At 40.1% G+C, this 13942-nt stretch overlaps 2 protein-coding genes across 2 annotated transcripts; one reads left to right on the top strand and one right to left on the bottom strand.

Moving 5' to 3' along the window:
• The first annotated feature begins 3882 nt into the window (after positions 1–3882).
• Positions 3883–11148, top strand: SQRDL (sulfide quinone reductase-like (yeast)). Its single transcript, XM_010016663.1, has 9 exons — positions 3883–4134; positions 4477–4647; positions 5154–5207; positions 6832–7026; positions 7927–8136; positions 8578–8761; positions 9561–9628; positions 10539–10717; positions 11091–11148. Exons 1-9 carry the CDS (start codon positions 3901–3903, stop codon positions 11146–11148), a joined length of 1353 nt encoding a protein of 450 aa, XP_010014965.1. The 5' UTR covers positions 3883–3900.
• Positions 11149–11767: 619 nt separating this feature from the next.
• Positions 11768–13687, bottom strand: LOC104400775 (nicotinamide riboside kinase 2-like). The gene is made up of 6 exons (XM_010016662.1): positions 13572–13687; positions 13240–13426; positions 12939–13010; positions 12458–12564; positions 12067–12158; positions 11768–11957 (listed from the first exon to the last, which is right to left on the bottom strand). The coding sequence occupies exons 1-6, from the start codon at positions 13642–13644 to the stop codon at positions 11952–11954; spliced, it is 537 nt and encodes a 178-aa protein (XP_010014964.1). The 5' UTR covers positions 13645–13687; the 3' UTR covers positions 11768–11951.
• Between the last annotated feature and the right edge of the window lie 255 nt (positions 13688–13942).

Here is a 13942-nt window from a genome sequence, read left to right as displayed (position 1 = left end):
GGTGTGTAACGCGTGCGGAGCTTTGCAGCGTGCCGAAAACTGCTGCCCGCCCCTAGCGCGGTGGAGCAGCCGAGTGTTTGAGCATCGGTGGGCTGTTGAAACTGTTATCTGATGCCGGCTGTTCACAGGATAGTTGTAGTGACCTTTACTCTTGCTAGTAGGACTTCTGTGACTTTGTTCTAACTCCTTTGAATGGATCGTTCATAACCTGGCCCAGTGAAACAGTCAGTCTTGGGAGCTGACCATATGATAGATATGCGAAGTGTCGTGCTTCAGTAAAGTGTTTGTTCAGGCACTACAACTTGCGCCTTTCAAGGATCTTTACTGGATATGAATCTATAGACCTGGCAAGAGAATGGCTTGTAACACTTGGTGTCCTGCGTGTGTCCTTCGGGTCTGAGAATGTTCTGTGATACCTCCTCTGTAGGTAACACTGCAAAATGAAGTGTGACAAAGCGCCTTCTGTGTTAGGTCAGCTGGTGGACATAGGAAGTGCATGCGAGAAAAGATGGAATTTTGGTGGTTGTAATGAACCGCTTCTTCTGTGATTTGTCAACATTGTGTTTCTGCCTTGTTGTCCCTGTTTTTATTGCATAGATGCTGATTTTATTTACTTGTGGCCGTTAATACACAGATAACTGTAGCCAAAGATAACCTTTACACTTTGAGCTTGTTTATGGGCTGGAGCAGGAACGCTTACCCTGTTCTGTTGAATCTGCTGTTTTCTTCAATAGGAATTGGAATCTGTTAAAGTACACAAAAATACAGAATTGTAATGCGTTATCTAACAAGCCTGTTTTCAGCAAGGTCCTTTAAAGAAAAGCTTAAGTTGGTAAACAACTAATTTCCTCTGTGATGATTGTAGAAGTGTCATTAATTTATTTTTAAGAACAGCTAAATGAAGGTGGTTCCTATGGATTGTTTTCTCAATCTCTTAAAGGGATATAAGCCACTGAAACCACTGGAAAACAGTGTTTTCTATTTCTTTTAATTTTTTTAAACTGAAAAGTCACTATTTTTGCTTGTGCTACCTTAACCTGCTCAATGGCATTCGAACACTGAATAATATGGAGCTCTCCTCATCACTCTTAACTGATATTTTTCTAAGTGTGCTTTTTCAGTACTAAACAGACTTATTCTAAAAGCATGCAAACAAATAGCCTTGCAGGAAAAGGGATTTATGAATAGAGATGTGACAGTCACTGACTTCCTGCAAGCTAAGTCTGTTTTTTAAAGAAACACAGTTGCTTTTAAAGAAGGGAGAGGGGGAAAAGCTTTGACAAGCTGCCTGCCCTGGTAGAGATGACATTTTCTGTGCATTTACTGTGAGTCACATTGCCCTGGTTTTTATGTGATGTGAGGCGAGTTGTGCTGCAGTAGCGTTACACAAGCTGCTGATGCTGTAATAAAACCACTGTGATTTGAATGCATTCATAAACCAGACTGGACCTGGTGACAGAACTAGTTTTTAACAGCAGAATTCAGGCTAAGCAGAGCCCTCACCGAGGCAGTGTATTGTAGTCTTCACCTTTCTAGGTAGTGCTCTAAGACTTGTGTACAGATCTTCATTAGGTATGTGATTTCATGCTATGTAAGGCTAATACCAATTGTCATGTTTATTGTGCATAATTTAAAGGATGATGATTGTGTGCTCTGTGTTAAATTGTCTTGTAAAAGCTTAAAATTTCAGCTCAGTTCAGAGAGATAACTACGAATTTTCCCCTTTACCTTCATTTTTGTTCTGTTCCTTTATCTCCAGTATCCAAAGCGGAGGGTTGATGCGTTGCCAACTGACTTGATCGTACAGCTGCTGTCTAGCTTAGGAGTTTAATATGAAGGATTTTGCTGTCCTTATTAAAATAGCTGTTTACAAATGACACTTAGGTTGGTTTGTTTCTGTGTACTCTGAAACAACTTAGAAGCAACGTAATATTGTATTCTGATCAATTAGCCTGCTGTTAGTTAAGGTACATCTTGTGTGTGCTTATAAGCATGTTTACTTCAAAATCTATTTGGTCAGAGAGGATAATTATTCCTTAGTTTGCATTACAAAAATGGAGTCTTGTTCTCTTGGTCTGGATGTGCTGTGTTGTGAGCCAGCAGGCTCTGAGCCTGTTTAATAAAACCCACAGCAAAATCCTGCATTCATGTGCTTCCAGAAACAGGATGTTCCTCTTAAAACTGTCTCACAAATGGAACTTGCAAAACTTACTCATCACAATTCATCTTTCTCTGACTTGCAGAAAGCAGGACATACCTCTAGCTGTTATTTCTAGGGTAGAACAACTTCCTCACTTGCTTGAGCAGCCTGTCCACATCTTTAAGTAGCTGCCTGCACTAGATAGCTGATAAAGGGCCTTCCAAAGTGAAACTAACTTATTCTAGAGCTGGGGGTTTATTTTCAATGAGGAGGGGCTGGGAAGAATACGTTCATCTTCAAAAGTTCCTGTAAAACAAAATGATTAAAATTGGTTTTACAATGGACACCTGAGATTTGGCCTCTCTGTCCCAAATTAATTGTACCATAGGAGTTTTATAATGGGACTTCATAAAGAATTTGGGGTACACAGAGATGAGGAATGTTCAGATAGCACATGAAGGTGCAGAAAGAATTGCATCATCATGACTACATCTGGCACAGTGGAGAATCTTTGAAGCTGACTTTGGAAGATTTTCTTTAAAATATTTGAGGTTTCTAGCTTAGTTATCAAACTCAGCCTGTGAGTAACATACGTGAGTTCTACTCTTTTCAGGTGAAAAAGCTGCAATTCTTGCCTGATGACTCAAGGAATTAAACAAAGGGGAGCAGGTAGAGAACACAGGAAAGCATAAGTTGCTTTTCATGTTACAGTGCTTACTCATTTATTGACAATAAGGAACTGTATTAAAATGACTTTATACCTGTTTTATCATTGAAAAGCTAAAAACTGTGCAAACAATAGACTTAGATCAGGAAAAGCTTTTGTTCACTCTAGCAGAGGGAGAGAAACATGGGCTAGTCCTGACTATCTTCAAGACAACACACTTTTATATCCAGTGTCACCATTGTCAAGATATATTATGTTCTGGTTCTCACTTGTGAGAGGGTGCTGCTGTAGCAGTGTGGGTTTCTGACCTTTGTTTTCAGCTAGTTTACTAATGTAAAAGCTAAGAGGTGACCATGGATAGAGAACTAAGTATTTTGGGTATACTCAAGGATCCCAGATCTAGGAAGATGTAAACTCTTGTTTCATCGAACTTTGTTTTCTTATCAAGCTTAAGGTTCACTCCTTCTCTTGCAAGAATAGACATGTGCCCTTGCTTAAAGCAGCACAGAACTTGGCGCGCTTACCCTAATGGCTCACACCCCTGAGACACAGCAAGAAGAGATCTGTCTGACGTGTGCATGTGCTGGTACACCCTAACATTAAAATACGAATGTAATGGTGTGTTTGGCTGATGCATTGCAGCTAGTGGAACGGCACTCAGCATGTCCACACAACTACCTTGTTCACTGTTTTGGTGATCTACAACACCCGGCAAAATCTTCTTCCATTTTGTGGCACTTATGTCTTCAGGACTGTAATATTACAGCTGGAGTTACAGCGCATGAGTTGCCTCTAATGCAGGATCAGATACACTTTCCTGCCACAGTAACCAGAAAATGTTCTTATGCTTTGTTAGAATTCATTTGCTTTATGAAATTTCAGTTTCCTCACAGAGGCCACGATTGACCTTTTTTCTTTTTTTCCCTCTCCTAAATTGATTACAGTCCATTTCCAAATAAGTGGCTTGGCTGCAGCAAGGTGTAAGCATTGTAATTCTTGCCTTGAACACTGGTCCAGGCATATAAATAAATTCTATCTTCTGTAATTGTTACCGGTGTCCTTCCTTGTCTTGTAGCTTCCTGTTTACTGGAAGATGTCAGCAGTTGGAGTAGTGTCTTCTTGTTTCTGTCTCCGTCCTAGCGTACGGCTGTTGAAACCAGGAATGCAGAAGGCAAGCTCCTTCAGCTTGCATGTGGCAGCCAGGTCTGCTGCCAAGGATTACTATGAAGTACTTGTGTTGGGTGGAGGTGCTGGTGGAATCACCATGAGTGCTCGGATGAAGAGGAAAGTGGGGGCAGGAAATGTGGCTGTTGTTGAGCCAAGTAAGGTAAGTCTTCCTCTGCTGTAAAGCATTGAAAAGATAAGCATGTTACATATGTGACCAGATTGGTCTGATTCTCATCCTTCTCCAACCCCACATGTTTTTAACTGTGGGGAGGAAGCCCACTAGCCAGCTTTAAGAAGACTTCACTTTAAATTAGTTGCTCCATGTTAGAAATGCATGCATCCCTCCAGCTTTGTCATCCAAAACTCTTGGTCATTTCTTCAACTTCTTTTGTTAAGAATAATACAATGTGAAGAGCACAATGCTTCCTATTTGGAGTGGTGTGCCTTCACCTTAAAGTCCCTTTAAACAGTTCTTACATGTCTATTTAAACATTTCTTTCAGACTCATTACTATCAGCCACTGTGGACTCTGGTTGGTGGTGGTGCAAAGCAACTAGCAGCTTCTGCACGTCCAACAGGAAGTGTAATGCCTACAGGTGTCGAGTGGATCAAATCTCGAGTTACAGCATTAGACCCAGATAAGAACTGTGTCTATGTGGAGAATGACAGGAAGGTAAAATGGAAAAAAAGTTAGTCTCTTGTCCTATGTCGTGAGTTGTCTGTCCACTTCCTGCAGATCCCCTTGGAACTGCCTATTGAGTAAGACCTTCCCCCAGCATCTAGGAGGCCAGGAAATTCCACTTCGTGTTATGAGAAGTACTTGATCCTAAAATCTGTTTTTTAAAAAATAAAAATGTTACAGGTAACTGCATTAGAATCAACTTAAAATATCATCATCATGAGTATTTTCTGTGCCTACAGAGAACCGAACATAAAAGATAGAATATTTTGCTCCAAACACTTGGATTTATGTGTAGCAAAGGCTCTGTAATTCATAATGCAGTTAGCATTTTAACTATAAATTATTCTTAGAGCTTAACATTTATGTTACTAATGCTCCTTGTTTCTCCTTCTCTTATGACTCTGCTGTTGTCATATAACTTCAGCTTGCTTTGAGCTACTTTTGTTTCTTTGTCTAAGATGTGTTTTATTTTTTGTTGTTTTTTTATTTTCCCCTAGATATCTTACAAGTATCTGATAATTGCCCTTGGGATTAGTCTGCATTATGAAAAGGTATTTGTTTTACAGTAGTTACGTTTTTCCTAGTTTTAAAGGCATCATGTACCCTTATGATTCACTAAAGTAAATGGCATTTCGATACACTTTTTTACTGCAAGATAGTGAATGTTAATATGAATTAGAGAGCCAGGAGACAGCCTCATGACTTTGCTCCTTCCACAGATGTCTCTGTAATAACCTGAATTACTCTACCAAAGTAATTTTGGAAGTTTTTACTTCCAAAGTAATTACTCTTTTAAGACAGCTTTGTTGCATCTCCATAGCAGTATGGGCAGACAGGGCAGCAAGTTAAATCTAGAACTTAAAGGCAGCCTGTAATAATGAGTATGCTGACTGAAGCCCAAAGCATCTCTAATGTCAACAGAAGTGACATTAGACGTGAGGAACCCAGAGCAGTCAGTAAAATCTGTCCCACAGAATTCATTTGATTCACCCTCATCTTTCTTAAAAGACACACTTCAGAAGGAACCGGCTGAGTTACCATGCTTGTGTTTAAATAGGCCCTAAGTCTCTCCCTATCTGTTAGGTTTCCTTTACACTTTATGCAGTGGCACTCAGAGGAGAATGTTAATATCATTGTATGGCTCAAGAATGACCATGGACATACGTAGGAGGAGGAAAACACAAAGGCGAGATGGTTGAGTGATATAACTCATGGTTTTAACCTGACCTGAATCTGATGTAGTACCTGATAATATATTTGATTATCTCTTTGAAAAGCTCCCAAGGCATATGTAAAGCAAGAGCTAGTCTTAGTTAATCAGATTGGTGACCTAGAATTTATCTGGTGATTAGGTCAGTGGAGTGAGGAGTTGCATTGTGTTCAGTGACCCTCTCAGTCTTCACAAGTATCTCTTGAGTACCACCAGATAAAATTACACTCAGTATTCAGCAGTAGAAGTAATCACCATTACTTTGTTGTGAATAAAATTCACAGTAACAGATTTATGTGGCTTTAAAACGAAAGTGGCCAGTGTAAAAAGAGAGATGGTTTCTCTTCCTTGTCTTCACCAACAGCATACTTCCTGAGGTAGACTGTAACTTCCCAAACACACTGCAGTGCATGTAACAGGACTCTGTCTCATAGAACTATTTTGAAATCCATTATTTTGAAATGGTGACAACTCCCTTTCTAACAAGCAGATGCTCCAGCGTAGTAGGAAAAGTAGGGAAATAACTAATGGAGACACTTAAAATAACCCGAGGAAATACAGGTGTCTGCAACTGAATACTGAAAAGTTCCATTCAGCTGACAAAGGTTCATAATGCCTTTTTTTTTACACATGATTTTTACTTACAATGATGTGGCAGTGACTTTATACTTACTCTGAATTTCATGTAGTCTACAAAAACATGGGTCTGGGTTTGCACTGAACTCCTACGCCACAGATGTTGCAGATCAATGTCATTTCAGTAAATGTTACATCTACTAAATCATCTACTAAATTCTAATGGAAATACCTGCTTGATTGCTAGGGCTCTTTTCAAAAATGCCAACTTGCAAATACGTATGGGCTTTCTTTCTGCTAGAGGCTTCTTAAATAGCTGTTTCTCAAGCCTGCATTTAATACTTGATGATGATGACAAAATTCTGCCATCCATAATTTCATTTTCTTAGATCAAAGGCTTGCCTGAAGGTTTTCATCACCCTAAAATAGGTTCCAATTATTCAGTGCATACAGTAGAGAAAACATGGAAAGCTGTACAAGATTTCAAGGAGGGAAATGCTATCTTCACTTTTCCAAACACTCCAGTGAAGTGTGCAGGGGCTCCTCAGAAGATCATGTATTTATCAGAGGCCTACTGGAGGAAAGTAAGTATTTTACTCTTTCTGCCAGTGCTTGTTCCCATGGTTGGGATCAAGGCTTGTTCGAAGGGGTTCATATTGTCTTTAAAACAAAGAGAAAACACACAAGGAACGTGAAACAGAATTATTAAAGTAACTGAGTTGCTTTTTCTATTTCTAAGTTATAATAAATGCAAGTAGCTGAATCATACATAAATATTTAGCATATATTTAATACTGGAGAAGCTTCTAGAATTCAGAATCCATAAGGAAAGAACTGTTTGCCCTGCTTCTGGTGAGCTACAGATACAGCTGTTCTCAGCCTCATTTATAACTTCAGTTGGTGCACTAGAAGCTGTCTGGAATTAAGTAATTCTTAGTACTTTAATACCTGTTGCCATTTGTCTTTCTGCTAGTCTGATAAACGGCTATTCCTGTTCCTTGTGGTGCGCTGTCTCCGCATCATGAGGAGTCTTAGCCATGCTGTCAGAGCAAGCTTAGTGTAAATAGAAGACAGCTTCAAGTGGAAGTGTCAAGCTTCAGATGTGTTTAAGTTTCCTGAGCTATCTACTGGGAGAGCACCTGAATAATGCATTGAAGTGGAGGTTTCAGAAAGCTGCACAGTGCTAAGCTGCTACAAGTGCTGACCCTGAATACAGCACATCCTCAGTGAATTGCAGCCACCTCCTCTCACTAGCAATTTGGGGAGGGTGTCTTCAGTACCTCACTCAAAAAAGGCGAAGATTATCTTGTCTAGCTTCTAACATGGTGTGGAACAGCTGTATCTGAGAGTTTTAATGTTAATACTTCATTAATAATCGAACTGTATTAATAGTTCTATCAGCTCTTCAGTAGTGCAGCACAATTGTCTCTGCCAGCTTGTCTCAGTTTCTTTATAGAAAAGGCTAATTTGATCTCTCTGTGCAGACAGGAAAACGGTCCAAAGCAAACATAATGTTCAACACTTCACTTGGTGTCATTTTTGGTGTTAAGAAGTATGCTGATGCGTTGCTTGAAATAATAAAGGAGAGGGATATCACTGTTAACTATAAGCGTAACCTTGTGGAAGTTCGAGCAGACAAGCAGGAAGCTGTGTTTGAAAACTTGGACAAGCCTGGAGTGACTGAAGTTCATCAGGTCAGGACTTTGCAGATCTCTAGTTTGGTCCTGTTTGTTTTCATTGTATACTGTAACATAACTGCCACACAATACGCACATACTATCTGCTTTTTTGTATACTGCCATTCCCTCCTGAGAGTACCATCTCTGGCTTTAGTGGAGGATTAAAAAGTTGGAAACTGAGGTGGAGAGAAGGCAAAAATACTTAATAAACCATGGCTGGAGTCCTGTACGCCTTGTTAGTATAACTTGGTAATGTCTTAGATGTATATGGAGGAAGGAAAAGTCATATTTTCATTCTATGTACTAAAAAAAACCCCAATAAACACCCACAAAACAAACAAACGAACAAAAACCCCAACAAAAAACCATCTCCACACTGTGTTTATTGCCTTATATCAACACAGGTACCATGTGGTCTGGTAAACTAGCTGTTGAGTGCCTTTTCTTTCTTTCTAGTATGAAATGCTTCATGTCACGCCCCCCATGGGGCCACCTGATGTACTCGTCAACAGTCGTGTCTCGGATGAAGTTGGCTGGGTGGATGTAGATAAGGAAACTCTACAACATAAAAAGTACCCTAATGTATTTGGCATTGGAGACTGCACCAACCTTCCAACTTCCAGAACTGCTGCAGCCGTAGGTAAAGTTGCACGTGTGTGTGTGTGTGTGTGTAATGAGAAGTGTGGGAGTGACAGCTTTCAAAAAGACTTATGTCTCCTGGGCTAACTGGCTACTGACCATGCTGATGCCACTAACTCACAGTTCTCTTGTTCCAAATGCCTCACAGATGAACTAATTGTGTTTTCTGTGTCCATAGAGTGGCATAAAATGAGCACACTGCTCTTGCCTTCTGTCCCCACTCGGTAACAAAACTTTCCACTCTATCTTAGCAGCTCATGCGTATGTGTCAGCAGAAAGATAAGTCGCTATTGAAGAATCACATGTTCTGTACTTGTAGCCACAGGGTCCAATATAAAACCACTTTAGGCATATGGTCTCACAACTAAAAAAAATAAAGGAAAGTTATCAGTATGTTCCTGGTGGAACTTGGAAAATGGTATCATCAACTATTCCAGCAAAAGGGTCCAGAGTACCTGCCTTCCAGCACTCAAAATGAAAAAAAACTCTGTGTGCCAGAATCTTGGTGCTGGGGAAGACTGAGCAACTAGAATTTCATGTAGGAGAATGGCCATAGACTAAAACCACACAGCTAAAGTGTCACTAAGCTTTAGCATGTTGGAAACAATGAGGCTAAAGCATTATTCCAGTTTTCTGTTTCTTCTTACCTGGGACTGTAAACTTCCCAAACTGATTTGACATGCACGTTCAATTCCAGCTGAACTGCCCAACGAAATGCCTGGCTAACGGTGTTTGCTCTAGTAATGACAACCGTTGCTGCCTGAAACAAAGCCTAAATACTCTTTCTCATTCTTGTGTAGCTGCCCAGTCTGGAGTGCTTGACAGAACTATTTCCCTGGTAATGAAGAACCAGTTGCCAACTCAGAAGGTACCTACAGATCTTGTGTTAGGGAAGTTTTCTTGAATGTGTTCTCCATTCTCGCACAGGAAGTCTTGCAAGGAGCTAAGGGTGTGAACCAAAAGGCAGGAAGGGCAAGAGGGGGTGCTAAATGCTGTATTTTGTAATGGTAGTTTACTTGCACAATTCATATTCCTGATACTGCCATTAAAAATACTCTGTATTAAATTCTTTGGCTTCTCAGTTGAAAGAAGTTTAAAGGCTAATCAGTCTGGGTTCTTCACCAGTGCAGGCTTATTTAGAGTAAAACTTGACTGCTACACCCACTGTTCCAGGAAGACCCTTGCAGATCTGCTGTATCTGTACAACGTTAAAACTTGCCTCCCCTGCACAGAATAGAATCTTTTAAGGCGTTAAACTGAAGTTTTTGTACTACAGAAGATGCTAAGCCTATAACTGTTCAAATTTCTCTTTGAGACTTGGACTTCATTTTACCTATGGCTTCTGAATTAGTACTCCTTGGGGTACTAACCTGAATATCATCATCCATAGTCGTGCCATCCTCTGGAAATTCTTGTAGCTAGATTCAAGACCCTGTTTATACACTGCCTGTTCAAATCAGCACCAGCTCTCATCCTGATCTACTGCTCCCCTGTTCTGCTGGTTGCAATAACCAACAATTAATACAAAAAGCCCTGTCATTCTAGGTCAGTTCTGATTTTAGCGATGTTAAATCTCCATTTGAAATAACATGACTTAGTATTAAGGTTATTAAAGCACAATTAGCTTAGCAGGCTCCCAGACTCGCTGATATTAATGCTACAAATAGAGATACTGCCTAGTAACTTACTTAGAAATATGAATGTTAACCATATGGATTTTAATACTTTGGCATTTAGACTTTGCTCAGAGTAATGAACAGGGGTGTTCTTCGTTGCAGTATGATGGATATACTTCCTGCCCGCTAGTAACAGGCTACAACAAGGTGATTCTAGCAGAATTTGACTACAACGCTCAGCCATTGGAGACTTTTCCCATTGACCAGAGCAAGGAGAGAGTAACCATGTACCATATGAAAGCTGATATGATGCCTTTTCTCTATTGGAATGTACTACTCAAGTAAGTACTTGAATCCTGAGCAGGTAGAGCTGCTGTGATTATCCGGGTAAAGGCCAGGTAGATAGCTGTTCTGGCTTAGCTCCTTGCTAGAACATAAGCGCATCCTTAATCATGACCAAGACCTCAACTTTCTGAGGATTTGGGGCACTTTGCTAGTAACAGGGGTTTATTACCAGAAGAGGGTTGCAGTGCAGAGGCTGGCAGCCCTTGCCACATGAAAACCTCGCTGAAACGAGATTCTCCAAAACAAACTTCCAGCATTTCTCTCTTAGCAAGTCTGGGATCTTAAGGGAGTAAACCAGAACCACTCCCCCCACGCCCTACTTTGGCAATGTGTACATAAACTTGATGAAGGAACTTTCTCTGTTTCTAGGGGATACTGGGGAGGACCAGCTCCTATCAGGAAGCTCATGCATCTGGGCTTGAAGTAACTGCCGCCTGGTCAAACGTTTCTGAAGGACTGTTCTCATAGTGGACCAATACACAGCTTCCCTGTTGGGCCACCCAGTACCACTTTTTTTCTTAAGCTTTTATCCTAAAATACACTTTTTCCCCTACCAGGGATTAAGCTTCATATTTTTTCATTGCTCTTCTATATAAATCAAGGCCTTAAACTACTTCTGTATGTACACAGGAGTGTGAACTTGCCTTAAGCTACAGAACACTGTTGAAATTGTCTAGAGACATCAGTAATTTTAAAGCTGTTGTATACGTAAAATCTTTTCCAACTGTAATTGTATTGTCTGTAGCCAAGATCAGTGTGTACACTGAATTTAACACAATTTAATACTAGTAAAATGGCCCGAAAACCTCCTATTGTGGTCTCCTTTTTGAAAAGCAAGATCAACCCCAGTTTCATCATCAAGATGATCCCTAATTAGATGGATAATAGAAATTAATGAAGGTTAATAGAAGGGAAGAACTCAAGTAAGTGTATGTGGGTATATATATACCTACACAATATGAGGGTTTACTCTCACAGGCTAATAACATGACTGGGAAAAGATGGAGTTCATCTGAGGCCCCATATGAGACTGAAGCACAAATTAAGATGAGAGACAAAGGGGGAAGTGCTTTTTAATTATGACCATGTATAACTCGGTTTCAAGGGAAGATTGAACAAAGTCGAATTTAAGAGTCGGGAGTCTTCACAGAAGCTGGAACTTTAGTGGCAGGCAGGTAGGCAGCGTGGAGTAAACAGGAGTCATCTTCACCCACAAGAATCAGAAGCAGCTTATTTCTAAACAAAGATACACATGAACATATTTCAGGTTACAGCTTTATGCTTTTTTTGATACAGCCTTTAAAAGGATTGCCTTTGAGTTGTAATTACAAGCATAAACATGTACCTGCATGTTAAGTAATTCTTCAATCTTATTCTGGATCTGTCCATACACATCGTTAAACAGCTCCTCCTTGGATTTTGTTCCATTCAAGTGCACTTAAAGTAAAAAAGTAAAACAAGAAATTGAAATTGAAGAGATTTATAACTGAAAAATTATAAATATTTATAATTGAAAAATTTATAATTGAAAAATTATAAAAACAAGAGATTTATAATTGAAAGTTTGTGTAAGCCCAGCAGCTCCTGAAGAACACATATTTGATTGGTATCAGAGAAATGTCCTCCATCCACCTGCTTCAACTCTTCTCATGCATCTCATCAGCACATACATCCCAGTTTGAAAAGCACTCTCCTAGAGCAATCTTTCCAAAGTGCTTTTGTCATTAAAGACTTACCCACATCAACTCCAAGATCTTCCATTATCTTCCTGTGCTTTACATACATAGGCCAAACGTGGCCATCAAACAATCCAGGTGGATCTGGTACAGTGTAATTCCTTGAACTGTAAATTAAGACCTTGTTACTCGAGAGTAGTAATTGCAGTTCAGGGAGATGACAGATAGTTCATTCAGTCTCTCTACACACTAGCCTGAGCCTATTGCCTCCCATGTAGCTTCTAAGCTTATCAAAGTCAGTATTTAGCATAAGCCACAAGCACAAAGATAAAGCCAAATATAGAACCCCAGGATAGTTTGAGATGTACACAACAGCTCGGTAGGAAGCTTTTGGGTTGTTTGGGGAAGGAAGCTACAGTCTAATACAGCAGCTACATTTAATGTTTATCCTTGCTTATCTAAAAACTTCAGAGAAACAAACAGTCTCGAACAGAGTAAAATGCTACTGGGCTAGGAAGGGAATCACGAAAGAACAACTCACCTTCGTCTCCTCTTACACTCTTCATATGGAATGGAAAGAAAGTACCGATGGTGGAACACATCAATCAGTGGCCTGAAAGAGACACGTCTGGTTACAGCTAAGCTGTTTCATTAGGAACAAGAAATGGAAAAGTAGAACTACATCCATTTCCTGCACCTAGAGCTACCTTCAGACTTGTGACACCCACACTCAGCAGTAGTCAATACCGGCTGCTAACTCTTGGTTTAGAACAGGTCTTTTTATTCCCTTAGAGGTTTGCCTATCATGTAAAAGCAAAATACATGAAGGCACATTTGATTACCTGTAGGTGTAAAGTAGGAAGCCTTCAACAATAAGAATGTGGATTGTTTCATCTTCTCCCTCCTTATCTTCTAAGATCTGGGCATCCAAAGTGTTGTTGATACCATGAGAACGTTCAAACTTGACTGGGTTTTTTATCCAAGCATTTATGGTACTCATCATAGCTTCCATGTCTAACGCACTTATCACTAAGTGAAAACAGACAACTATCATTAAGCAGTAATTGATGTCATCTAGTAATAACAGAACACAAAAACAGTGCACAAAAATAGTACACAAACTATCAAAACACTCAAACTCTTTGAATTTGATAATGCTGTAGCAAAGCCTTACCATCATACTGTTTAAACCCGTCCTCAACTTCTATTTCATCTTGGGGCTGAAACAATAAGAAAAAAACCTGCATGGTCAGGACAGCTACTGGAAAGCTTATCAGTCATTTCAAAGCAAGATTCAAGATCCAAACCCTGAAGCTACAAAGAGAAATCTTAACCCTCCACCAGGTTTCTTTGCTTGCAGATAAAGAGCAGTAGTAACGAGGCTAAGATAAAGCAGCCTCCTCCTCTATCTTCCCACCACCACAAGCACGCCGCACAGCCCTCAAAGAAAATGGAAAGCCACCCGGACACGTTACAGCGCAGGCTTATCCCCCAGCCCAGCTAAACATGGCAGCGGAGCTCGCAGAGGGCCGGGGAGCCGAGGGG

This window comes from Nestor notabilis, unplaced genomic scaffold (assembly GCF_000696875.1).
Source record: "Nestor notabilis isolate BGI_N333 unplaced genomic scaffold, ASM69687v1 Scaffold36216, whole genome shotgun sequence".
In the NCBI taxonomy this organism is placed as follows: Eukaryota; Metazoa; Chordata; class Aves; order Psittaciformes; family Psittacidae; genus Nestor; species Nestor notabilis.
The sequence above is the reverse complement of the archived record's forward strand: the minus strand, read 5'-3'. Positions and strand labels throughout refer to the sequence as shown.

Bases quoted from the DNA above. Each gene is read 5' to 3' on its own strand.
- SQRDL (XM_010016663.1), top strand. From the start codon at position 3,901: ATGTCAGCAGTTGGAGTAGTGTCTTCTTGTTTCTGTCTCCGTCCTAGC. The intron at 4,648-5,153 runs GTAAAATGGAAA...ATTTTCCCCTAG, and splicing joins ATGTGGAGAATGACAGGAAG to ATATCTTACAAGTATCTGAT. The intron at 7,027-7,926 runs GTAAGTATTTTA...CTCTCTGTGCAG, and splicing joins CAGAGGCCTACTGGAGGAAA to ACAGGAAAACGGTCCAAAGC.
- LOC104400775 (XM_010016662.1), bottom strand. From the start codon at position 13,644: ATGCAGGTTTTTTTCTTATTGTTTCAGCCCCAAGATGAAATAGAAGTT. The intron at 13,011-13,239 runs GTAATCAAATGT...TGTCTCTTTCAG, and splicing joins TTCCTACTTTACACCTACAG to GCCACTGATTGATGTGTTCC. The intron at 12,565-12,938 runs GTGAGTTGTTCT...CTTAATTTACAG, and splicing joins GAGTGTAAGAGGAGACGAAG to TTCAAGGAATTACACTGTAC.